At 44.3% G+C, this 26,796-nt stretch overlaps 1 protein-coding gene across 4 annotated transcripts in view; it reads right to left on the reverse strand.

The window, feature by feature from the left end:
* Positions 1-26,796, reverse strand: part of KCNH1 (potassium voltage-gated channel subfamily H member 1) — a 370,873-nt gene that overhangs the window by 79,435 nt on the left and 264,642 nt on the right. For 3 of the 4 annotated variants that reach the window (XM_014834830.3, XM_014834829.3, XM_070497275.1), the window contains exon 10: positions 7,991-8,187. The exons of the other annotated variant lie outside the window; for it this stretch is intronic. In XM_014834830.3, coding sequence (XP_014690316.1) covers positions 7,991-8,187 — 197 coding nt within the window. The remainder of the gene's footprint in view (positions 1-7,990; positions 8,188-26,796) is intronic. 4 annotated transcript variants of the gene reach the window in all.

Here is a 26,796-nt window from a genome sequence, read left to right on the forward strand (position 1 = left end):
TGGAAAACAGTGTGGAGATTTCTCAAAAAATTAAAAATAGAAATACCATATGATCCAGCTATTCCATTTCTGGGTATTTATCCAAAGAACATAAAAACACTAACTTGAAAAGACATGTGCACCCCTATGTTCACTGAAGCATTATTCACAATAAGTAAGTCTTGGAAGCAACCTAAGTGTCCATCAACAGATGAATGGATAAAAAAGATGTGGTGTATATACATATATATACAGACACACACACACACACACACACACACACACACACACACACTGGAATACTACTCAGCCATAAAAAGACAAAATCACGCCATTTGTGACAAAACGGGTGAACCTTGAGGGTACGAAGCTAAGCAAAATATGCCAGACAGAGAAAGACAATCACCATATGCCTTCACTTATATGTGGAAGATAAACAAACAAACAAACACAAAGATATGGGGAACAGATGGGTGGTTACTAGAGGGGAAAGGGGTAGGTGGAGGGCAAAAGGGGTAAAACATCGCGTGTACAGTGATGGGTGGGAACTAGACTCTTGGTGGAGTACATGGTGAGTCTATACAAAAGCGAAATAAAATGATGTACACTTGAAATTTATATAATGTTATAAACTAATGTGACTTCAATAAAATAAATTAAAAATAAAGATGTTCTGCAAAACTCTAATTCTGATAGATGTTAATAAGCATATTATAATAGATAACAGATACTTCTCAGTATAATTCAAAAGAGTGTGCAGAGGCCAAAAGTGAGAAATGTCGGGCTAAACACCTGGGACATTAAGAAGACAACTTGCTCATCTGGGGACTGAACCCATGATCTGGGACTCATTAGCACAACCATATTTATTGAGTCCAGCACACACTACTAAGAAAATATTAGGAAGGTACGCAACTCTCCAAAGGACTACACTGGCCTCCTGGCCCTCTAAAGTAGGCCAAATCTTTTCTCATTTGTGGCAAACACACTATGAAACAGTCCATAAGGTTGATAAGTGTTAAGATAAATTAGAACCTCCCTCCCCCAGGACTTCCCCAACGTTGGACTCCACCATTCCCTCTGTCCATTCTGCTGTAGGAGGAAATGAGACCCATGATGAGCCCAACAGCACCATTCTTTACCAACCCTCACTGAGAAATGACCTGGTTCTCTGGTGCCACCTGAGGAGTCCAGGCACAGATCTTGGAATCCTCTGGATGGGAGATTTCTAGGTGTTAAAATTCAGCCCCTATTCCTCTTTTAAAACTTTTAGCACCTGGTGGGTTCTCTGTATTTCCAAAAAAGCTAAGCTCACCAATAATAATAGTGATAGCAACACTTACATTGAGAAGTTCCTACATCAAAGCACCCTTCTAAGGTACTATTACTGCTCCTATTTTATAAATGAATGGATTTTGGACCAGCGAGTTGAGGTAATTGGTCCCAGGTCACTAAGGAGAGCCAGGATTTGAACCCAAGTACTTTGACTCTAGAGTCCACATTTTTAACCATCACTCCCTACTGCCTCTATAGGATTATTCTATGAGCCAGACTATTATGGCTCCTCTTCTCCTTCTTTGCTCTGCTGCCCTCATTCCTACAGATAATGGAAGGAAACTAACTTGGCTGTGCACCTGCTACATATAAGGCACTGTGCCTGGCACTTGACCATCCCTCCCCACAGCCAGCCTTTGGGGTAGACAGTATGAATCCACAGAAGAGGAATAATCATAGTTGGTCAAACTCCCCCCAACCCTAACACCCGTACTAGCAAGTGGCCAAGCACAGATGTGAAGATCCAGCTTTAAAGCCTATACTCATTCCAGAACTTTATTGCTTCCCTGGGAATGGCCAGATGTAGCCTGATCACCTGCAGTTTAGGCTGATTTATACATGATGGAGGATGGAACACTTCCATTATCTCCCACCCCTGAGATCATGATGGGGTTCTGCTATGTGTTTTGGTGGGTACTAGGGAGGATCCATGGAAGGCCACACAGGTCCCTAGCATCACTCCCTGATCCTCTTGAGGAAAAAGGGACATGGCTTTAATTTACATCTTGTTGTCTGAAAGAACTATGGACATATCACTCACACCATCTTTCCAAGGAGCAGATTCTACCCCTAATTCCAAGACCTTTATGGCTTGAACAGTCTAATAGATGATTTTAATTCCACAGAAGCCCTCACTACAGAGGGATAATAAAGAAAATACGGGCTATGTGGAGATCATTTAAGAAACTCAGGCTGTGATGACTCAATGGGGAAGAGGATGTATTTCTAAGCACCTGGCTTTGTGGTCTTTCTTTCCATCTTACCAACCTTCTGCAAGAATTTGTTCAGAGAGAAAATTGAAAGTCTTTCCAATGCCACTTAACGAGCAGAGCTCTCTCCAAACCTCTAATGCTTCAAGCTTCTCTTCTCCAGAATAAAATGCCCTTTGGTTAAAATGGGCTAGAAATGTACGTAGAGTATTCAAATCAGTTCACTATGGCAACCTCAGTTTTAGAAAACAGCATTAGGGGGCCCTTGCTTTGAAACCACGGGTGACTATAGCCCCAGCTCCCTCTCAAACTCATGAGGTTGGGGCCTTATCCAGAAAAGGAAAATCCATCCTGGAATAAATTACTATAAGCAAACACTATGCGACGCATACTCAAGAACACAACAATATTTGCTTTAAAAATAAAGCTCCCCACACAGAGAATGAGAACCACCCTACCAATTTACCTACCGCCATGCACTGAGTGCTGTTAATTACCCAATTGCTTGCCTGCAATACATTGTTTAACTGTCGTACATTTCCTCCACTGTCCTAATGATGAGCAGGAGGAACCAATGCCCTAACTAGCATCTGGGAAGTGAAATCTCATCCTAGGTTGAAAGGAGAGTACAGCCCAAGTGAAACACTGATTAAAGACAGGGTCTGGTTATAAACGAAGAGGAGCAAAGCATGAACTCAGAACCTCCAAGGGTGAAGGAGGCTGAAGGTGGAAGGAAGGGACAGACAGTGGGGAGAAGAAGGGAAGAAATACATACAGAATGCTTCCTACAGGTACTATGTCACTTTTAATTTTTGCTGTTTTAATGTATGTGATCTTCTCAACAAACCTAATTAGGAGAGACTTTTATTCAACTCTTTTTACAAGTGAGGAAACTCAGCCTTAGAATAGGTCAGTAACTTGCCCAAGGGCACACAGCTAGTCAGTAGTCAAACCGGGATTCAAACCTAGGTCCTTAGCCTCTAAGCTGGTGCTTTTTTAAGTAAGTTACTAACGTCATGGCCACGCTAGCCTGCTGCTTAAGCGAAGTGAAGTGTGCATGCTTTCCCAGCACACCCAGCAATGGTGTGGCTGTCCCTACGAGGGGCATGTCTCCCAACCTGGGCTATTCCGGTGATGACTGTACACGTTTCTGAGGGTGCTGGGGGAGAGAAGGCCATTGGAGACAACTTGGAGACAACCTGTGGAACCCCTGAAAAGTCACAAGACTGGGAGAAAGCAGAAGCCATAGAATGCCAGCACAGGAAAAGCTAAGAGCCATATGTAATGGAGGCCTCCCACAGGATGCAGTGCTCCTTAGCAGGATGGGCACACACAGGGTTTGTGAATCTGCCACTTATTAGCTGGGTGACCTTGAAAAAGCAGTTCTCTTCTCCACAGAGTCTTAGTTTATTCCCTGAGAAATGGGGTTGAAACTGTAATATCAAGTGGCTGTTCTGAGGATTTAATAAGCTGACATAAAACACATACTGACATTGTGATGTAGCTTGCACGATACCTTGAATTGGTAATATTGTTACTATTAATGGTGTCCTAAGCTCTGAATACAGACAGAAGACAACGCAGGGTCCAGAGGAAAATGCAAGGAGAGCCTGGCCTCCTAGGGAGCCAAGAGTCTGGGATGAGGAAGGCTCCACTTCCCCTCTTTTCATGGACAACTACATTCCACCTCCTTCAGAAGAAACAAGGATGCTGTGCTTTCCTCCTGACAAAACCCTGACTCCCTAGTGATCGGCCTAAGATGTCAGAGCAGCCTAATTTTTCCCTCCATGAATGGAACTGGCCAAAATAGAGGGTGAGTGCTGACCTCTCCACTGGCAGTGAGGGCAACACCACATCCACTTTCCAGAGCAGCTGGCCCCTCCTTTGCTGCAAGAGATGCAGAGAATCCTGGGATAACACCCACCCCACTGAACTCTCTGCAGAGCGAGTACCCTGTATAAGCAAAGGCAGAGAATCTGCCTTCTTTTTATTTTCCAAAAGGCACAAGATAAGAAAAAGTAGAGTGGAGTAGGGTGTCAAGTAGACAAAACAAAATAATAATAATAACCCACAATTTAATTGAGCATGTACTATGTGCTAGACCTTATGTGTAAGAGCTTTGCAAGTATTATCCTATTTAAGCCTCACAATTATCCTGCAAGGTAGAACTTTTCATCATCCCAATTTTACAGATGAGGAAGTGTTTAGAACTTGCAGAGGCACTGCAGGTTCAACAGGATGCAGACTGAGATCTCACCTGGTTCAAAGCCCACAGGCAAGGAAAACCAAAAGTCAAAATGCTGGATTGGACTCCAGGTTCTGCCTCCTTCATCCTTGCCTATGACCTCAGGTGTCTTTGGAGGAATAGAGGAAGGCGACAGGTCCCTTCCTGAGTTGGGTTAGAAGAGCAGTGCTGAGAGTTGGGCAGTGCTCATATACACGGGCTTAGTGATAAAGGGATGAGGCTTACAATAGAGGCCAGCGGAGGCCATGAAGCTGTGAGAAGCAGGAAGAGGCGTGGTCAACAAGTTATTTTTGGCTCCATTCTTTCATTACTAACCCTTTCCTTACTGTGGCCTTTCTATAAAATGTCATATTTGTGAAATGAGGGTGGTGGGGAAATGGAGGAGAGACTGAATGGCCACTGAGGCACCTTCCAGCTCAGAGTTTTTGCTGTGCACTGGAGGAAGTCTGAAAGACCAAATAACTCCCCAAACAGATGTCAAAGCCACCGTGTTCTCAGGAATCTCTGCAAATAACACACTCGCTTTTGCCAAGATAGAAACAGCCACAAGAATACACTTCACTTTGCCAGAAAAAAAAATAGCTGCAAGAATAATTCATGCATGTAACGTTCTCGTCTTCTATGCCCTATGTAACTATGAATTAATTCTCAGAAGGACACAATGAGAGACGACAATGACAATACCAAAATGACAAGCCTCTTTTTTCCAAGAAAAAGAATGGCTACCTCTTTATATAAAGGATCTCACTAAAATTATCTTGGATCCACACCAGACCCAAAGGCATTTGAGATTGGAAGGAAATTTGAAGGTCAACTGATTCGACTCTCCGTTGGGTGCCTAAGTCCCATCCACAATGTCTCACGGGGGGATTGAGGGAATGCCTAAATGCCTTAAGAACAATGAAACCTATCGCATTCAATGGGAAGCTCTAAGCTTTTCCAAGGTCTTTTTTATACTGTCTACAGATTCGGTTCTTCCTCTGTACCTTGTGGCCATACAGACCATGCCTAATGCTCCTCCACAGCAGCCCTTCAAAAATGGGGCCCCCAAGTCTTCTCTTCTGCAGAGGTGTCAATCATTCTGGACTTATAAAAACAATCTGACCTCTGAGATTGTTTTTGTTGTCGTCCTTGTTTTTTTTAAGACAGATTTACTTGATCCACAATTATTCCAAGATGATTACTCCTCAAATAACCCAAACTGTGCATTTTTTTCAACCTATATTATCAGCAACACTGAAAGCTGATTATAATCAACTTGCTTTCATAACAAGAAGGAATAAATCAAAAAATAGACTTTATGAGAATCCACTTGGCTAAAAGTATCACCAGCAAGCATCATGTTCCCAGATAATCAAGGAAGAACTGTGAATGCACACTTCTCCACCACTGCCCATGCCCCACTGCAATTTAAATGCCCAGCTTTCAAATTACAGAACCATCAAAGTCGTCTAGCCACATCCTCACATTTTATGATGTGGAAACAGAGGCCCAGAGATCCCATCTCTTTCTCCTTGCAATCCCCAAATGTTTACTAATTTTCTGCACTGATTTAGGCACTGGCGGTACCAAGGAATCAAGCACCGGGGGTACCAAGGGACCAAACCGTTGCTCTCCCAGGTCTCTCAGCAGGGACTTGCAAGGCAACGCAGTTCAAGGGATTTAAAATATGTGGAAGCAAACTGTTGGATAACACAATGAGAGGCATTTGGAAACTTGTACAAAGGACTTGGAAGACAAAAGGCCGTCTCCTTTCTCTGTGTCTTGGCTCAAATTGCCCCACCCACTGGAACACCTATTCCTCCTCTTTGTTTGGCAAACTCCTCCTTGAAGACTCAGCTCAGGTATCACCCCCTCCCCCAACACTCTCTCCCTGACTCCCCCTTTAGCTGTCCTCCTCCTTTATGCTCCACCATACCTTGTACAAATCACACTCATTGTACTTAGCATCAGGTACTCCCCTCATCCCTCCTGTGTCAATCTTCTCCGTTAGACTTTAGATCCTGGAGTTAGGGAACTGCGTATTATTCAGCTTATACGTCTAATCTAGTTCAGTTGGCATGTACTGGGTTTGATGAAGGAACAAATAAACATATCAGCAGAGTCTTATGGGTTAACAGGAGTTTCTCACACAGGAGAGAAAAGAATTCCAGGCCAAGGAAGCCGCATGTAGAGACACAGTACTCTGAAAGGGTGTGGCGTGCTTGCGGAGCTGTGTGGGGTTCTTGTGGTGGGAGCATTCAGGGTGGCAGAGGTGGCTGTGGGAAGAGTGACTGAGTTTGGGATTTGGGAGTTACGTTTGGCCCAGATGTGGAAAAGTGCACAGACATTATCCTGTAGTTAGAGTGGGGGCAGAAACGTCTTTACAGAGGGGAGTGACATGATGCAATCTGTTTTTGAGGTCACACCAGTGGCCAAAGGAGAAAGCACTTCACTGAGGACAGACACAAGGCAGGAGGGTGTGTTTGACACCTACTGTATGATCCAGGACATAGGGAGGGTCTGTATCAGGGGCGTTGTGTCCCGAGAACTCAGGGAGAGCCCAAAGAGCAGACGTGAAGTGTGGACTCAGGTTTGAGAGCTTAGGTGATGCCAATGGGACTGGATGAGTAACCTGAGGCATGGGAGAGGCGGAAGAAGCATCAACAACGATGCAAGGGTTTCTAACTTGGAACTCCGGGCGAAACAGATAGTGTTACCAGAGACAGGGACCATAAGAAGAGGAGCAGTTTGGGCGGAAAGATTAGGAGGTCATTTTTGGAACAATTCCTATGACAATCTTTCCAGATGATTTCTATAGGTCCAGAGCTACTTGTTAACTAAAAGAGATAGAAGAAGTGCAAGGAAATCAATCATGAAAACCTAAAGAGTACAAGACCAATATTTTAATCCTCACAGAGACAGATGGAGCAATTCTGATGATTTGAGGGCAACAAAACAACTTCAGATGAGAAATGTTCTGGTTCTTAAAACTACCAATCATTTCTCAACCAGTTCCATGGCCAGTTGTATATAAAATATTCTCTAGACAATCAGATTCTGTCTTATTTTCTGGACCCAAATGAATCATTTTCATATCTTTAAAAAAATTATTATTACCAGCTGGCTAATGGCCTCACACCCTTTGGTGGGTCCTAATCACCAGGGAGACTTCAGTTTAAATTAATTAAGTGGGCCCACTAGCCATTTTATTGACTAACAAGCTCATTTTTTACTCATCTTTTCAAAATGCAGAAAGGTCTAGATATTGCTGGGGAAAAGCCCACAGACACACTCACGAATGAATCGCTTCTGCTCCAGAAGTGACCCATCTTTTAATTTAGCCACATTCCTCTCTCCCTCCTTATAGCAGAAGCTCTGAAGAGCGAGCAATGAACAGCACCTCTATAGAGCCAAGCGCTCCACTTAAATAAACAGCACAAGGATTTTCCTGGTTCACGTGGTTATCCTAAGTGTGCAGGCACTGTTCTTGGTAGAAAAGAAACGGAAACTGCCAGCTCACCCTCTTCCTCAAGTTGTAGGTGAGAATGAGGTTCCGGGAGAAGGAGTGGGAGAAGGCCGTGTAGAATTCCAGCACTTTCTGCAGGGCGTCCCGTTTGATCACATGCAGGTCACAGTAGGTCAGGGCCCTAACGTTGGCACAGGACTGGGCAAGGGTGGCTTCCTTCCAGAACACGTCTCCAAACACGTCTCCTTTCCCTAAGGAGAGAAAGTGGTGATGAGGAACGTGTCAGCCAGGATGGGGTCTGGCCATCCAGGCGAGCTTCCTTCTGTCTCCCAGAATTGCTGTCCCTTCGGCATTCTGCAGCTTGGGCTCAGAAAAGGCAAAGATGATTTTAATTTGAACCTTCATAACCTGCAATTTAAGAAACTTTAAAATACCGTATAATACATGTCAAAGTTTAACCAATGACTTTGGGGATCATTAATGTTGCCTCCTGAACATCCTATCCAAAATGGGAACTCCCTGTTAGTCGTTATCACATTCCCATTTTTCCAAAACACCAATTATGAGCTATAATTATATTATTTGTTTATTGTCTACCTCCCAACGTGAGAGTCCACGGGTCTCATCCCTCCAGGTAACACAGTGTCCGGCACGTGGTAGAAGTTCTGTGAACATTTGCAGGCAAAAGAGGAGTGAGGAAGGAAGGCGAACCGTGGTTCTACATTAGTGTGACTAAGTGAGTGCTGAATATTAGGCTGTTATGGAGAGGGCGTGGACTCTTCATCAGGAGCTGAAGAAGAGGGGAGGTCTCCTCTGTGTACCATGACCTCCATTGAGGAAGTCAGGCGAGAGTGGAGTTCATCCTCTCCCATACTCTGTCCTGCCCTAAGGCTTAGGTTCGTATGGTCCCTCATTCCTCCCCTCTCTCCCATACCTCCTTCCATGTTCCTCATCCTTACCAAATGCCCTCCTGGGAGTATAAAAATGTGGGCCCTAGATAAATGGCATCTCCAAGATCCTCTATGCCTAGCATTTCACAAAAGTACATTTAATGAGTCTATAGAGTACTAAGCCCACATAGCCATATTCTGGATCAAACTTTTATCAATCTCCTCTAAATATCTGCTTTTCACACCTAGGGATATTATTCCAACCTTTCCCAGAGACCAACATTTCAACATATGTCTATGCAGAGCCTAATTCATTCCTGGCACAGCCTCTGGTTGTAAATAGCTTGAAACGTTGTTTATCTTGCCTCTAAATTTTCAACACAGATAAACACAAATTTGGATCCCCAGGGAGCTGGAGAGAAGTACGCAGGGGAAGGAAACAATGCTACAAGGTTGAGAAGTAACCCTGACAACCCTGAAGAGAGTTGTCAGCTCATGCATCCAGATCAGACACACTCCACAGCTGGGACCCAGGTACTCGTGACTCAGAAGGATCAACAGGGCAGCTGTTCTCCTGATGCAGGCTAAAGAGGCAATTAGACCTTCAAGCACCTGGACAGAACCTGACTTTTTCTCAAACACCAAAACAATGTCCACTCTAAGTATATAATGTGCCTCAGGGGCACAGCATTCTCTAAGCACCTCCACAATGTGAGCTGAAAAAGAGGTGTACTAGACACATTACTTCACAGTTCTCTGTGTGTGAAATAATTTATGAACATGGTTTTACCGACTCGATATGAGTAGGGTACATGCTTGGGGTAGCTTTTAGGTAAATATGCCTTTATAACTGTGCTATTTAAATTCCATTATCAGGTGTTTTTCAATTGTCTGTAATATGAGTGGGCTAATTTAGGGCTGGGGCCCGCGGATGGGAATGTTTCTTTCTGTGGGATGTTACCTGGCTTCCATGAAGATAGGCTCATTAAACGTGTGCTCCCTAATTCTGAGTTCTAACCAACAAGGCTGGCCAATTTGTTCACACAAATTAAGCTCCATAACCCCCTACACTGCACTGCACTGCCTCTCATATTTATGTAATCTTATTCTCCTAAAGAAGCTCTTCTTCTCACACGCAATATGGTAGACAAAAACTGGACTCCATCTGTAAGCTGCAACTTTTATCAAGAGAGGAAGCCTAATTCCCTTCCCCTTGAATCTGGACTCACCTTAGTCCCTGCTTTGACTAAGAGAATGTGGCAGAAGTGATGTTCTGGGATTTTGAGGCAAAGTCATAAGAAGCCTCGCAGCTTCTCCCTGGGTCTCTTAGAATACTTACTCTTAAGATACTCCATCTTGGAATCCAGCCACCATGTTTTGAGAAGAACTCACTACACAAGAGCTCACATATAAGTGCTCTGATGGACAGCCCAGCTGAGCTCTCAGCTGACAGCCAGCTGTCACCAGTCCTGTAAATGAGCCATCTGGCCATCCAGCCCAGTTGAGCCTTCAGATGACTACAGCCAATGCTGGAACTGCAACCACATGTGGGAAGCCCAAGTGAGAACCAACCAGCTGAGCTAAACAGCCAACAGAATGGTGAAAACAATAATAACTTTTGTAAGCCACTAAATGTAGGGGTGGTTTGTTACGCAGAAATTGATAACCAGAACACACAGATTCATGGAACTCTAGGCTGAAAGACCCATGAGAGATTACTCAATGGGTTACCTAACATTCCAGCAGAACATCTCTCATCATCCCAGCTCTGAGCTGGCACCCCACTTCCCTCCCTGAAAGAATGAGACAAGAAAGAACTGGGAGTTGTTCTGCAAGGGGCAGAGTGTCCTGAGTGAGTTTTTTGAATATACGTGAGAAAACGGAGAATTGACAAATCTTGCAGTCTCCCATTGTGATGAAATGTGGTATAACTAAGGCAGAACTTTGAGAGTAGAAGACCATTGGTAAACTTGTCTGATTCTTATTAAGATTATGCCATTTAAACAAAACCCAATATATGAGCATTCTACTTCTCCGACAAATTTGGGAGTAGTTTTTCTAATTACGAAAGAACCAAGAAAGTAAAATAATAGCTCCTTATACATATTTAACATATGAATTTATCTGTAAAAGTTCAGTTTATAAACAACTCTTCAGGGGCATAAGACAAAGGGCAACCATACTGTGGTTGAAACACACCATAAAATAAATAAATGTATCTTTAGAAATGACAATGTTTCCATTCTAAAAAGTTTTCCAGTCAAAGGTTTTGACAGAAACAATAAATGAAGAGTAGTTCCTACTACAAAAAGGATTTCATGGTAAGATAATCATGATTAATCTGTAGGGTCTAGGAAGTCTTGATGTTGTCATAACTCAGATCTGATTTTCAACCCAAATGGAAAATCATACAGTCTTTCTTCCTGTCAAGGCAGCATTTTTGATATAAATGATCTGTTTGTGAGATTGAAGAATGTGATGTCGGAGGACCTGTCAGATTCAAAACAAACCCAAGACTCTTCTGGCAAATGAGAAATGTATTTACGACACACGTAAGTTGGGGAAACTGTCAGAAGGAAGGAGACAGAGCATTTGGCATACCGCCTGTAAGTTATACACATCTCTGGGAATCATGGCTTCCCAGGTCAGGGTTACGAATCAGAGGCCAGGACCAGCCCTACATCCACATTCATCTCTTGTTCCCTAGTGTGAAACGATCATTCACCAAAGAATAAAAGCTACCCCAACGCACTCGGCAATCAAACTACTTGAGGCAATCAGCTTATTGATTTATTTATGACACTGAGGCGCTGGGTGCAGAATGTTAAAACCTAACGTTCCGAGTTTCTAAAATACATTCTGAGTGGATGTTCCTTAGCTGGGAAGAAAAAAGGGGAAGTAAGGAAAGGCAGTCTAATTAAACCTCCAAGCAAACATCCCTGTAATAATTAATCCTCCTGCCCTCCCACCCCCCAATTATATGCAGCTGTCTTGACTGCACCTCCACTTTTGCAGTGGACATAAACAACCGCAGGGTACAAACGTGGGAAGACTGAAGAACATTCACAAAACATAAGTGGGAGGTGGGACACGGGGTGGAGGGAGGTGGCACAGGGAGAGGGAGGGGAGATCTCTGCAGGGAGCACAGCACGGGAGAAAACCAGGACGCTGTAGACAATTTGGTTTAACGAAGGGCAGAGGCTGGAACAGCCACTCGAGGATGCTGAAGGGGGTGGAAGGTAGGAGTCGGGGGTTTGGGAAGGTTAAGAGGGGAGATCAGGGCAAATTCGAGAGGTGCTGGAACTGGAGCCCTGGGAAGATCAAACAGCCTACCAGAATGTTAGGGTTTTAGGGAAGCAATTGTGCTCTGAACCTGACAACGGAGTTTGGAACCCTCCAGAAAAGGCCCTGTTTATTCAAAGACAAGCTCTGAGCGAGCTTGGCAGGCCAGAGGGGTTAGAGCAAAAATGAAATTTCCAACTGCTTCTCTTCACTATTCTCTATTCCGTGCTCTTATAAGGACCACTTGCAGTGGTATTTTGTACTAAGAAAAACATAATTCTGCAGTTAAAGTCACTGTCTATTGCTAAAATCATCAATCATTTCTATCCCAAACCAATCAGAAAGGACTCATTCAGTCACTCATGCAGCTTTTGGCAGGCACTGTTCTAGGGGCTGAGGCGCAGCAGTGGAATGACAGACATGATGCAGTGAGAGGTAGAGACCTGGGAGATTACAGCATATTAGGGACTACAATGGGGAGAGTGCAGGAGAGGATCCAGCTCAAGCTCAAGGGGTAAGGGAAGGCTTTCAGGAAGATGTGATGTCTGAACTGAGACCTGAAGGATGAGTTCCAGTTAACCAACATAAAGACATAGCACAGAAATGATTACAGGGTGAGGGAACAGCATGTGCAAAGGCCCTGAGGCACAGGCTATGGCTCTTTAGCAGGACTGAAAGCCATTCAGAAGCCTCTGGATGATGCCATGTTTTGATCATCTGTTCCTTCACTCACCCATAGAGATGAGTGTTGCCAGTATATTCTGTATTCCGTGGAGGAATGTGCCTGGTCTCCTCACTCGGATGCAAACTCACCTAAGCGCCTTCCATACTTTGTATACTGAATGTGCAACATCAACTTACTGAGTCGCTATTTAAATACCTGCATTCACTATGCTATTCAGGGCTCCTCTGGGGGTGCTGAGAGATATACCAGGACCTCAACCCACCCTACTGCCTTTATTCCTCCTCTCTGGGGTATCAGGAAGTTCTTTGCCGTGAAACCATTTCAGGACTAGAGGGGCCTTGTCACCTACTAATCAAGATGGTGAAACGTGACTGCAGAGATGCAGTGTAGCTGAGAGAGACTCTGAGGAGAGCTACTCTCCTGGTGCTAGGAATAATTCTGCTTATGAGACATAGAAAAGGGGCTGGATTAATCTTCCCAGGCAAGCCCTGAGCAGACTGTGTGCACACCCACTGAACTCCGTCGTTCAGGAGGACAATGAAAAGGACACAGACAATTCTCAGACCTCCTGGATTCATCGTACATGTCAGGCACGTTAAACCCAGATCCTCTCCCTGGTCCTTAGAAACATGTCTGAGACACAAAGAGAATTTGCCAAATCTCCTCCTCCTGGGGGCTTGGTACCGCCCCCAGCACGTTTTCCAAATGCTTTATTATCCACTCTCTCAACACGAGCTTCAGGGCCAAACAAGCTGGCTTCAAGCTCAGGTCCACCCTGGAACTGGCCCCTGCCAGCCCCTCCCCACCCCCTCTGCCCTCCAGTCACCCTGGGGTTCTTACAGTCCCTCCAAGTCCAGCTCCCCCTCACCTTAGGGCCGTCCCGGCACTGCCTCAGACGTTCCACTCTGCTCCTTGGCCTGGATAGCTCCTGCTCATCCTTCAAAATATCCCCATGCCTCCTCCTTGACTCCTTGACCAGGGCAGCTCCCCACCGTGTGTGCCCTCTTGACTCCGGAAACACTCCTTATAGCTCTTGCTGCTGCATTCCCAGCACTGTCTTGGGCACACAGCAGGCACTCAATGGTTGTCAAATGCACAAATAAACCAAGGGCTCCTGGCATCTTGCTAAGCCTCTCCCAGTCCTGATTCACTCAGCTATAAAATGTGGATAACAATACCCAGTTCACAGGGCTGTTATAAGTTTACATGAAATCATGTGAACAAAGCACTTAGCCCCGTGCTGGGAACACAGTAGGTGCTCAATAAACAGTGGCTGCGATAAAAGAAGAATCCTCTTGACCACCCTGTGAAGCAAATGTCCACAGCGATCATCAGCCCCATTTTAAAGAGAGGAAAGTGTGCTCTGGAGAGGTTAAGTGATGGTCTGTGACCCCACGGGCTTTCCCGCCACTGTCCTGTGGCCTCCATACTGGGAGAGGCTACCAAGGCTCCCAGAGGGCTGCCCTCTGAATCCCCTCCCTTGAGAAGCCCTCCTCTTCAGTCAACATTCAGGGAGATCTACCTTGGGTGGGTACCTTGGTAAGTGATGGGAAAAGGATAAATCAGAGACAGCTTTGACCATAAGCAGCTAGGGCCTAGGAATCCAGGTAGCCCCCAAACCAGCTCTCACCTTTTATGGTCACGGAACCCATGACTTTTAGCTGGGCACAAAGATGACCAGAATAAAGCAGTGAGGCGTGGACATTCGTCCCACTGCTGGCTAAGGGGAGGGGTGCAGGAGGGATGTGTGCAACTTCTGGGGTCATGCTCTGCCCTTTCCCTCTCCCCCATTCCTCCTGGCTGGAAGAAGGATGTGAGCTATCCTGAACCATGAGGCCGAGATGACACCCTAGTTAGGATGAAGCAACAGGCTAGAAGAAAGCTGGGTGCCCAACATCATGAAGTTGCCGTACCAGCCCTCTTAGACCTGGATGGCTATGTGAGAGAAAAAGAAGATTCTGTCTTGTCTAAGCTTCTACTATTCTGAGTTTTTGTTGGAGCAGCTGAACCTGCATCCTAGGCAATTCAGGAGTCCGTGGTCCAGCGGGGCAGTACAAGGTGCTGGGCTCCATGGGGCAGGCGTACACACACATGCTTTCTGCACCTGCTCCGGGAAAGAGCAGCAGCCTTCACGCGTTTGAAGGACTGAGCATCATGGAGGCGTTGGCAGCACATTCAGAGCAAAACCTCCATGAACCTGAGCTAAATACGTTGGTGATATCCACTCAGTTCCCAGCTCAGCCATGATTGTGGGAGGAGCCAGGATTCACTGAGGACTCACCATGCATCAGGCCAAGTACTGGTCAGGGACCTTGCTCTGGGCACCCACATGTGTTTCAGCCCAAAGGTGCTGAGGTCCAGGCTTTCAAGCTTATTTTGGAATATCTAATAACTCTCTTACTGCATTTATGGCTACTTCCCTTGGATTGTCTGAGATCATAGGGGAGAGTAGGTGAACAAAGTTTCAACACCATGTAAATTTTGCCTTCTCTTTTCCATAATGAAGCTACAAAGCCCCTCTTCTTGTTCTTACTGAAAAAAATAAATGCTGCTGGCTATGCATCCGTGACCTCTGCTTCATCTGCTACAGTTTAGAGAAGTGGGAATGTATGTCAAAGACAGGCAGACATAGTGGAAATATCATCAATTTGCCTTTCTGTCCAAGTCATGAAAATATAGGAATAAAGCCTTAGCTTGAAGTGCCAGGTCTTATCTGATTGCATTGTGGTGTCGGCTGCTGAGCCAACATTTTTATTGGATTTCTTTTGCCAACAAAAAAAGCCAGGACTGGAGATGCTGAGGAGGCCTTGGTTCCAGGGACAGGTGTATATTTCACCACACATTTCATAAGGTATCTCCTTCTAGAAAGGTTTGCTCTCGTTTAGGTTTTATAAGAGGGCTCAGAGATGATCAACAAATATTTTCTTTTGAGGTCCATATAAAAGAGAGCCATTGTTATGCTCTTCTGCAAACCATCTCTGTATTAGAGATGGGGCACTGGTGTGGGTCAGCCACATATCTGATCAATGAACCCCACACAAGAACCTGTAATGTCACATGCCAGGTCTAACGTGAACTGAATTTGACTCTCTCTCTCAGGCAGCTATTAGACTGAGAGTTCTCAAAGGTGGGGTTATGTCTCATCATCTCTTTGCACACAATTCAATCCCGTTCAACAATGTGGCCTCACCTAGTACAGATCAGGCAGTGTTCCAGCAATTAAGGGGGATATAACAAAAGGATATGACATCGACTCTACATTCATGTGGCTTACAACGTAAGCAGACAAAACTTAGACGTGCGTAACAATGAAGTATAAAACAAACAAAAATGTAATACCAAGATACGTGGGAGGTTAGGCTAGGCAGGACTATGGAGATTTCACAGAGAAAATGGAAATGGAACTAGCCTTCTGTGGAGAGGCAAGAGAATTTAGATACATGAAAGAGATGGATAATTTTTCCAAACAGCAGAGGGAAAAAGCTGGGTGGTTGGGAATGAAGATAGCGGGTTTGAGACATGTTCTCCTTTCTTTTACAGCTCAATTCTTGGTAGTGTTATTGATATTGTCTCTACCTTCTTACTATTAAGGAGGAATGATCTATCCCTGTTCCGGATGTTTCCTTCCATGTGTAGGCAGCTCCGGTTGCATCACACTCTTGGCCTCTCTCTTCCCTTCATCTGACTGATGAGTTTGGAAGGAGAACTGCCACGTGTGTGGGCCAGCCCCTTGCCCTCTCCTTGGGATCCGTCTGCCTGCAGGAAGCATGTTCCCTCTGTCACTCCAAGCCATGAGATCTTCAGAGCAGACCCTCAGGGGGGTGGCTTGTGCTGGTCAGCACCTCCAGGGTAGGTCTAATTCTGAGGCTCAGTACTGAGAAGCTTTATTGGACAAAGATATAAAGCACATTCTCCAATATTAGCTTTTCAGAGAAATAAAAGGTGATATGTTGACTTGTACCTATCTTACTTATCATCTCTCTTGGTTTGGAACTCTGGGGAGATCTGTGCAATTTATTAAGTACCACTGACCCCAACATCCACCTCTTTTCATTTCTCAACCTACCCTAATTTGCCTCTGCCCCCTACACTCCACTAACACTACTCTCACTCTAGTCAATAACAACTCTTTTCCTGATAAATGTAAAAGATATTTTTTAGTCTTCAATTTATTATGGCTCTTTGATTCTAATACATAGTTAAGTTGCTTAGCATTTTTTCCCTCTGGAGTCAGAATGTGTCTAACAGTCAATGCTATGTCACCATTTCATTGGCAGCATTGTTTCTCAGTGGGCCATAAAATATTGGTGTGTCTTACAGTCCATAGCATCTTCTAGTCAGTGGAAGATGGTTCTGTGACATTTGAAAATGCCCATTCACCCTCTCCTTGTCTCGTGATATCCCACTCTTCTGGACTCTCCCCCTCTTCTGGCAGTCCATCTCAGGCTCCCATACATGTTCCATATAAACTAGTATTCCTCGGGGTTCTGCTCTGGAATGCATTGCTTTGTATCCTCCCCTCTCTCTTTGGGTTTTCTCAGCCTCTCCTCTGGCTTCAATTGCCGCCTGGATCACGATGAGCCCCAGGTTTATGCCTTGAGCTTAGATCTCTCTTCTGAGTCTAGAATCTCCCCCTAGACACTTAACTCAAACCCACAGATCCAAAAATGATCCACCTCCCACGTAAAGCCGCCCATCCTCCAGTGTCCCCATCACAGTGAAAGTTATCTGAGTCATTTCAGACTCCTCCCTCTTGCTTGTCTCCGTAGCCAATAAATGACCAAGCTCTGATAATTTCATCAAATATCTCTTGGATCTATCCTTCTCCATTTCTACTGCTGTGAAGTCAGTTCAGGCCACTCTCATCTCTCAGCATCTTCCTTGCTGGTCTCCCTGCCTGCTGTCCGTTCTCTTCACAGCAGCCAGGGTGATCTTTCTAAACACAAATGTGACTCTGTCACTCTTCTGCTTTAAAGTCTTTGCACATGCTGTCCCCCTGTCTGAAACACTCTCTTTAATCCCCTATACCAACCCCCACCACCATTGCTACACCAGGGGTAATTCAGTCTATCATCCAAGTCTCAGCTCAGATACCACCTCTGTCAGGAAGGCTTCCTTGATTTCTTCTGGCTGGACTGGATTAGATGCCTGTTTTATAAGCTCTCACAGTACCCTGTTCTTACTCCTATTGCAACTCCTAGTATTATATTATAAAACTGCCTATTTATTTGTCTGTCTCCCTGATGAGACTGTCAGCTCTATGCCAGGTGTATCTGCTTGGTTCACTATTGTAGCTCCAATTCCTAGCACTATACCTGGCATGTTCATGGGATGAACAAATCAATACATCAATGAAAAGATGGGTCTGAGTAGAACAATTTAAGGTGGGCCAAGGTATGAAAGACTTAGAAAGCCTTAGGACGGATGCCTTCAAGTAGAGAACTGGTTCCCAGTCCAAGTGCAAGAACCTGGGTATCCTCAGGTAGCTACAACGTCAACCCGACTCAAGGAATTTGCTGACCTGCTCAGAAACACTCTTGTAATTCACTTGATCCAGCTTAACACTAAACTGCAAGTTTACAGACAAATTTAAAAAAAGAAATAAAGATGATGAATGGAAATTACCCTGGGATACAAAGGCTCTCCTTAAAGGAATCAAAATCTCATCCAAATATGGATCACCAGCCTTCCTTGTGGAGCCCATAGAGAGCGGGAACGAACAATGGAGGCATCTCTGTCCGAATGGGGAGCCACTCATAAATGTTTAAATTAGAGCAACAGCTTGGAAACATCATGACAATTCTCCTTCTGTTCTTCACAACTGCAACAGATAAAATTAAATTAGCTGAATGTTTCTCTCCTAAGTAAACAGATCACAAATCTCCAGCTGAAAGCAGGTGATAATTTTCCAAGCTCGCTACAGATAATAATGGAAAATTGACTTGATTTTTTTCCCCTCCTGTTTATAAAAGAATATATGTGCCTTGTAGAAAATAATTGAAATATAGTGAAAAATAGAAAATATTAGCTCTTAAGGCCACCATCCAGACAACTTCAGTTAACATTTTGGTACATTTTCTGTCTTTCTCCTACTCGTATATGCATTTTTATGTAGTTGAGTACTACATATATAGTTATACATTCTGCTTTTTTCCCCACTTAACATGATATTTGAAATATTTTGCATGCCAACAAAACTTCTTCTAACATCGTCATTAACAAGCGCCTTGATTTACCATAATTTTTGCTTTAACCAATCCCCTCTATCTGGGCACTACAGTTAAGAGAATTTCCTTTAAAAAGATCTATTAACTCTCGTAAGTATCAGTGTCTTCAGGGACCGCAAGCCAATTTTTTAAACTGCTTAAGCAAAAACTGAATTAGGAGAGACGACCTGGTTCCCACTCCCACCTCCTCTCAATCAGGTAATGCATGTATTACCTGATACAAATGTTTTTGCATTTCTGAAGTTCTGGATTATTCATACTATAGTTCCCCACTGGGAATGTGGATTTAATATAATTGCTTCGGCTGATGGAACAGCTGTTTGCATATTAATACTATTTGCATATTATTTCCAACCATTAATTTGCAATTAATGGTTGGAATATTTAAAGAGATACTTAAACGTAGCTTCCTCTCCTTGTGCTGAGCATGAACAAGTGACATTGCTACACGGCACGCAGCACTAATAGTCACCCAGCAGCTTCACCAAGCCCCCGGGGCAAGGGAGAGCAACACATCACAGAAGATGGCAATGCAGAAGTGCCCTCCAGGTCACAGGAATTTGGGGAAGCATTTCTGTGAACGATTTAGCTTCTCCATCTCAAAAATAATGAGGGTTTACATGAAGCTGTTGCTGTTTTTAAAATCCTTGTTAGACAGCCACTCTGTCTTCACTGTCTAGCCATCCTCTTTTTCAAGAACTGTTTGACGGAGGGGTTGTGTAGTATCTACTAAAATAAACGTCATTTTTTTTTTTTATTGGATCGGTAAATAACAAACGAAATGCTATCAAGACTTCTTTTTGGAAAAAAAATTGTTATTCTTTCAAATTGTATCCTGATAACCAAAAGGACCTGTGAGGGGCCGGCCCCGTGGCTGAGCAGTTAAGTTCGTGCACTCAGCTTCAGTGGCCCAGGGTTTCACCCGTTCGCATCCTGGGCGTGGATCTAGCACCACTCATCAAGCCATGGTGAGGCGGCGTCACACATGCCACAGCTAGAAGGACCCACAACTAAAAATACACAACTATGTACCCGGGGTCTTTGGAGAGAAGAAGGAAAAACAAAATCTTAAAAATAAAAGAAAGAAAAATGACATGTGAAACTGGGAATGATGCTTTCTCAAGATCGACTTGAAAATTTTAAAAATATTTTTCCTGATTTTGAAAGTAGCATACGCTCTTTTAAAGAAGACTTGAAAGACTGACAAATATAAAAAAAAGAAAAGAAAAATCTCCTACAGCCTCACAAACCAAAGTCATCCACCGTGACATGTTGTGGGCCTTTATCTACGAATGTTTCTCACCACACAGGCGAGATCACGTTACATTTAAAAATTGTATTTTACTTACTTTACTTATCATAAGAGTTTCTAACATTTAAAATTCCTTGTGAGCATTTGGAATGGCTACACTCCCATTTCTTTTAAAATGCTCTAAAATACTTGGTCACTTAGACGAACATTCATATGTCCTCTCTGATTTTTTTTTCCTATTTCCTATTCCTTCTTGAATCCTAAATCTCTATCTTGAACCCTCGCTTCTTGTCCCAATTCCAGATCCCTTCTCTGAGTCACTGTTGAACATGCCACTTGGTTACTCCACTGGTCTTCAAATGCAACAAGTCAAAACCGAGTTCCTTGCCTTTGTGTCTCACCGTCCCTCCCGCCTCAGCCTTGTTCCGTTGCCAGTGCCTCCATCTCCCCACTCATCTGGACACCACAATCATCTCTCTCACCTCCCTCTATCTGTTCCTCACATCCTATTATTTACAACCTTTCAGACTCTCCTTCCAGAACATCTCATCCACCCGTCCCTCCCGTCTAAGGTTGCCAGATTTAGCAAGTAAAAATACAGGATGCCCAGTAAAATCTGAATTTCAAAATAAGTGGATAATTTTTTAGCATACATATGACCCATTCAATATTTGGGAAATAAGCTAAAAATTACTCATTGTTTATAGGAAATTCAAATTTAGCTGGATGCTTGTATTTTATTTGGGAACCCTACTTCTGTCTCAGTTTCTACTTCGCACATCTTAACACCTCTCATCTCTACTAGAAGCCATAGTCACCTAATGGCCTCGCTGTCTCCATGTCTAGTTCATTCATCTTCACAAACCACAGCTCTAACGGTGTCATACTTTAGTCACCACCTTCGGTGGTTTCCCACTGTCTAGTTCCTCATGCTGACATTTAGAAACAGCCACAGACTAGCCCTGATCTGCCTCTCCAGCCCCATGGCCCTCTGCTGCCCCTTAGGGCTCTCAGCTCCAGCTAAAGTGCTAGTCTTGTGGTTGCAAAACACACCCCACACTCTCCTTCCTTAGGCCTCAGCTCGCACCATTCTTTCCATCCAGAAGGCCTTACCTCATGTGTCCAAATCCTGATGCCATCTTCACAGAGCTCCCCCCAAGCTAGGCCTTCCTCTCCTTGTTTATAGATCACTAGATATTTATCCTACCATTCAGGCAGGTCAAAAAGAGTTTAGGGGCCAGCCTGGTGGGTGGCATAGTGGTTAAGTTCACAGGATCTGCTTCTGTGGCCCGGGGTTCATGGGTTTGGATCCTGGGCACAGACCTAGACACCGCTCATCAAGCCATACTGTAGTAGCATCCCACATACAAAATGGAGGAGGAGTGGGACAGATGTTAGTTCAGTGACAATCTTCCTCAAGCAAAAAGAGGAAGATTGGCAACAAATGCTAGCTCAGCGCCATTCTTCCTCACCAAAAAAAAAAAAAAAAAAAAAGTTGAAAATTGGCAATTCCATATGGTTTAGGTTAATGTGATAAAAGGTCCCCTACCTGGTGCTTCCTTGCCTTCCTACTTTCCACAGGTCATCTCGCCCCATTCCACAAAAAAACATCAAGTAGCGATAACCTAAAGCAATGTTTCTCAAGGTATAGTCCTCTAACCACGTGCAACGGAATCATCCAAGGGAAAGGAGGGCTTGTGAACAACGCAGATTCCAAGACTCCATCCGAGAGCTGCAGAATCAGAATCTATGGTGGAGGGGCCTGGGAATCTGCCTTGCGAACAAGCTTTCCAGCTGTGCCTTATGCTCACTAAAGTTGAGAACCACTGGCCCACATGAAAGTCTACTCACACTGGTCCCTGAATATGCCTACATGTATGTCTACCTCTCATGACTCTCAAGGCTCAGGCTGCTCTTCCCACTTCAAGACCCAGCCCATCAAACACTCCTCCTGTTCCTCCCAAGCCCAGTCAACTCCTACCCCCTCCATGAACATCTTCCCATTCACTCCAGGAAGTCTCCAGAAAGAAATACCTGTGTTACTTATTGTCACTAATCACGCATTTGTCTCCCCAAAGGGGATAGAATATTCATCCGAGACAAAGATTTTTTCTGCACCCCCCCCCAGGAGACTAACCTTATGTTATGCTGTGATAGTTACTAAATAAATAGATGCTACATTAATATCCAAACAAGGTCAATGGACCCAAAGAAACTATCTCAGCATAGATGAGAGTGGCTTCCAAACTAGCAACTGTGAGGAGGGTGCTCATTTAAAAAGAAAAAGACTCTATCGGTGAACAAGCATTTGCAACTTTACATGTACATTTAAGAGGAATGCACAGGTAAATCCTAGGTCAATAGTAACAGGACTGCATGTAGGAAGTTAACTCAGACTTTCTGATGAGCCAGAGCCTGCCCCTCAACCCTCCCCATGGGGCTGCCCCTCTTCCTTGAACAGGCTCTGGCCTGTCCACGAGTATAGAAAAGTTTCCTCTAGTTGAGAGCCACGCCTAAACTATTCCAAAAAGACACTGTGAACCCAACAGAATAAACCCATCATCTTTCATCGTCCTATCCTCCTCTACCTCTGGCTCTACTGCCTGTCCAGTCACTGCTGGAAACTATGCCCTCTCCTCACCTCCCTCATTCTGGAGGTTCTCCCTCCCCTGACATCCCTGGACTCCGGCTCTTCTTCCCCATTTCCCTCCTACCACCTTATTTATGCCCTCATTATTTCTCACCTGAATCTCCTAGCTAGGCTCCAAGCTGCCATCTTTGTGGAAGATGTTACTCTCATGTTTAAAACAATCTCTGGGCCCCTCAACTCCACAAGATAAAGTCCAGACCCTTATTCGGGACCATGGGGCCCTTCATAGCCCTGCCTGCCTTTCAATTCAATTCAATTCAATTCAGAAAATAGACCCTGGTGCCTTTCACACACTGGGCCAAGCCAGAGGTAGGAAACCAAAGGGTCTCAGCTCACAGGGGAGACAGATGATTAAACATGCAATTGATGCAGCATGATGGGCTTAGTAGACCCATGGGAGGCCTTAGAGACTTAACCAGTTAGTAGTCACTCCTGCAGGAGTTAGTGCAGAACCAAAGCTATAGTTAGATCTCCAGCTCCAGCTCCAGGGCTCTTTCCAACACTTGATGCAGTCTGGCCAAAAAGACTTCTGTCTTGCCCAATAGAATGAAAACAAAACAAAAAGAAAAGATACAAGATGATACCTGATTAAATATATATTTAAGTATTAAAATGTAAAACCCATGAAAGTTATTACAGAGACACTAATCACAGTGAAACAAGATCCTGTAAGCACTGCATTTATAAGATGGAAACACAGGGAGAAGGATCGCTGTCAAGCACAGCCCTGATGGAAGCCCATGACTCATCTGCCGTGCTCAGGTAACACAGAACTGAGATAACGACTTACTTGCAGAGGCTAATAGTACCACTTAGGCAGGGGCAAAATGGGTACCTGTGCCTTTTTATTCTGCTATGAAAAATTAGAAGAAAACTACTTTTTTTTGAGGAAGTTTAGCCCTGAGCTAACATCTGCCACCAAGCTTCCTCTTTTTTTGCTGAGGAAGACTGGCCCTGAGCTAACATCCGTGCCCATCTTCCTCTACTTTATATATGGGATGCCTACCACAGTGTGGCTTGCCAAGCAGTGCGTAGGTCCACACCCAAGATCCGAACTGGTGAACCCCCCGGGCCGCCAAAGCGGAACTTGTGAACTTAACCACTGCACCACTGGCTGGCCCCAGAAGAAAACTACTTTTAAAAATGTAATGAATAAAATGTACATGCTAAAGGCTTGCATCTATTTCAAAGGGCCAAGAAACTAACTTTGAGAAGACATTAAGTGACTTCTAAGAGAATTCCAAAAGGAGACTGGGAGGGAGTCATCTGAAAAATAACGCAAAAACATCAGAGGAAAAAGAGATCAGAAGAGATTATCTAGTATATTCTCTGTCCTCAGGAGATAGCAAAGCTTTCAATCCAAGAGAGATACTGTCTACATTTGTGGGACCATGTTTTTAAACTGTGCGCTGTGAGCAGGTCAAGAAAGCAATTTAGTGGGTCATGACGGTCAATTTCCTTTTAAATGAAAGAGAACAAAATCTAATAGAAAACATCAAGTTGCATTTGATGTAGCAAAAGTACTGAGTTTGATGTATAACTGTGTGCACATGTGTTGATTAGTTCATGATGTAATATACATTTCAGACAGTGAGTTGCAGTCAAGAAAGTTTGAAAAACACTCTTCTAGAAAACTCTTATTAGAAAGGGTTCTCTATTTTTTGAGGAAGATTAGCCCTGAGCTAATATCTGCCGCCAATCCTCCTCTTTTTGCTGAGCAAGACTGGCCCTGAGTGAACATCCGTGCCCATCTTCCTCTACTTTATACGTGGGATGCCTACCACAGCATGGCTTGCCAAGCAGTGCCCTGTCCGCACCTGGGATCTGAACCGGTGAACCAGGGGCCGCCCAAGCGGAACATGCGTACTTAACCACTGAGCCACCGAGCCGGCCCCAGGGTTCTCTTTTTAATACATACTAAACACATTCAGTTATGAGTGCTGACACTTTTTCTCAATCTTGTAGTTTATGCTAAAATTAAACAGAGAATGGGAGAGAAATATTAGAACTAGAAGGAGGAAACAAATTAGCAGAATGTAAACGAGTGAACTGATGACAAGAGACTACAGATCAAACAAAGGAGACAGATGAGCTCTGAGGTTTTTTCTAAAGCCTCCTGCTTGTTGATAACTGAAGATCCCCCAGCTATTCTCCTTCCGCGTTGGAACACTAGTTACACAGTACTTGCTCAAAAATTACTTGTCCAATGACGCTCTAGGAGCACCTGTATCATCTCTATGGTAACACTTATCAAGCAACGTGATTGTGGCCTTTTTAATAAGGTCAGTCTCAAACATATAGATACAGAGATTACATTGGTGGTTACCAGAGGGGAGGTGGGGAAGGAGGAGGTGGAAAGGGATGATGGGGATGTGTGTACGGTGACGGATGGTAACTAGCCTTTGGGTGGTGAACATGATATAGTCTACACAGAAATCAAAATATAACGATGTATACCTGAAATTTATATAAAGTTATAGACTAATGTTACCTCAGTAAAAATAAATAAACAAACTATAAATATAAAAAAATAATGTTAGTCTCCTTCACTTGTAGAAGCTCCCTGAAGGCTGGGCTAATGTTTGGTCCACTGCTGTATCCCCACCTCCGTGACAGTGCCTGTCAGATAATAGGTGTTCAATAGATTTTGGGTGGATTGACTTGAAAGGCATCACAGAGCAATAAAGATCTACCTCAAATAACCATTTAATGCTTGAACTCCCTTTGCAAGAACAAACTGATGTCAGTTAATTGAGCAAAAGATATTGCAATCAGAGAAAACCAACAACAACAAAACTCTGAATTTAAGTTTCCAGAGAGCAGATAGCTTGGAATCTCTTATGTGTCTTGCCCCAGGGGTCAGGCTGGTTCAAATGACTTACCTCATCCTCTTGAAATGTCACAAGCTCTTTAGGACATCAAGCTTGGACCTGTCTTTCGGACTCAATCTGTCTTCTGGGGACACACAGAAGATGCTTCTTCTAGTCTGGACAGCTGGAGGGCAAGAAGCACCTGGAAGCTGAAGCTGCTGAGCTGTTTCAGAGGCCCTGTCCACATTGCTAACTGGAGTGGGCAGGATGCCCAGGAGGGCCTGAGCAGAGGGCTGGATTGGAGAAGCAGTCCATTGACCAAGCGAGTCAACAAGGAATCAAGCCCTGGTTGCTTGTCTGCAAGAAGCCCAGGCTAAGGGGAGATGAGACCTGCTGGGAAGTGGTCATCTGCCTTTTTCACCCTTCTGCAGCTCTGTCACTCCTCCAGGCCAGGTGTCCAAACCCAACTCCTAAGAGGACAGCTGATTAGGGTGAGTCGACAAGGATGCCTTGAGCATGAGTGTGGTGCTGCTCACCAGGCTGGATTCCTTGGAAAGGCGTATGGTGGGTTATCAGCGGAAGGACGGGTGAGGGATGCCCTACCCCAAAGGATCAATTCAAATTCAAATTCAAAGGAGAGCCCACTAGTCACTAGTTACTCTTCTTCTCAGCCAGGAAAACACCTTGATTGCTATTACCAACAAAAAGTCCTCTTGATCAAGGACACTGATGAGTATCAACAGTAGAGATAAATGTTTGCTCCCTACAGTTGTGCTAAAGTAACCACTTTACCCTTCGTGTATTCTGTTCCTCCTACAGTCAAATCTCATGTCTCTGTGCATGAGCAGGGCAAGGAATAGAATAACCCTGTCTGCGGAGTTCAGTGGATACCAAGAAGCCAGAACACTTATTTTAGCAAACAGTCTCAGCCTCCAACCCCAACCCAAGGTCTAGCCCAGTCTCCGTCTGACCATCTGCCAGCACACACTGAAGGAATGTACATCTGCCTTGGGTTCACCTGAGCAGAATGTAATCAAGAGGGCAGGTTGGCTGGGGCCATTGGC

Source organism: Equus asinus, chromosome 25 (assembly GCF_041296235.1).
Source record: "Equus asinus isolate D_3611 breed Donkey chromosome 25, EquAss-T2T_v2, whole genome shotgun sequence".
In the NCBI taxonomy this organism is placed as follows: Eukaryota; Metazoa; Chordata; class Mammalia; order Perissodactyla; family Equidae; genus Equus; species Equus asinus.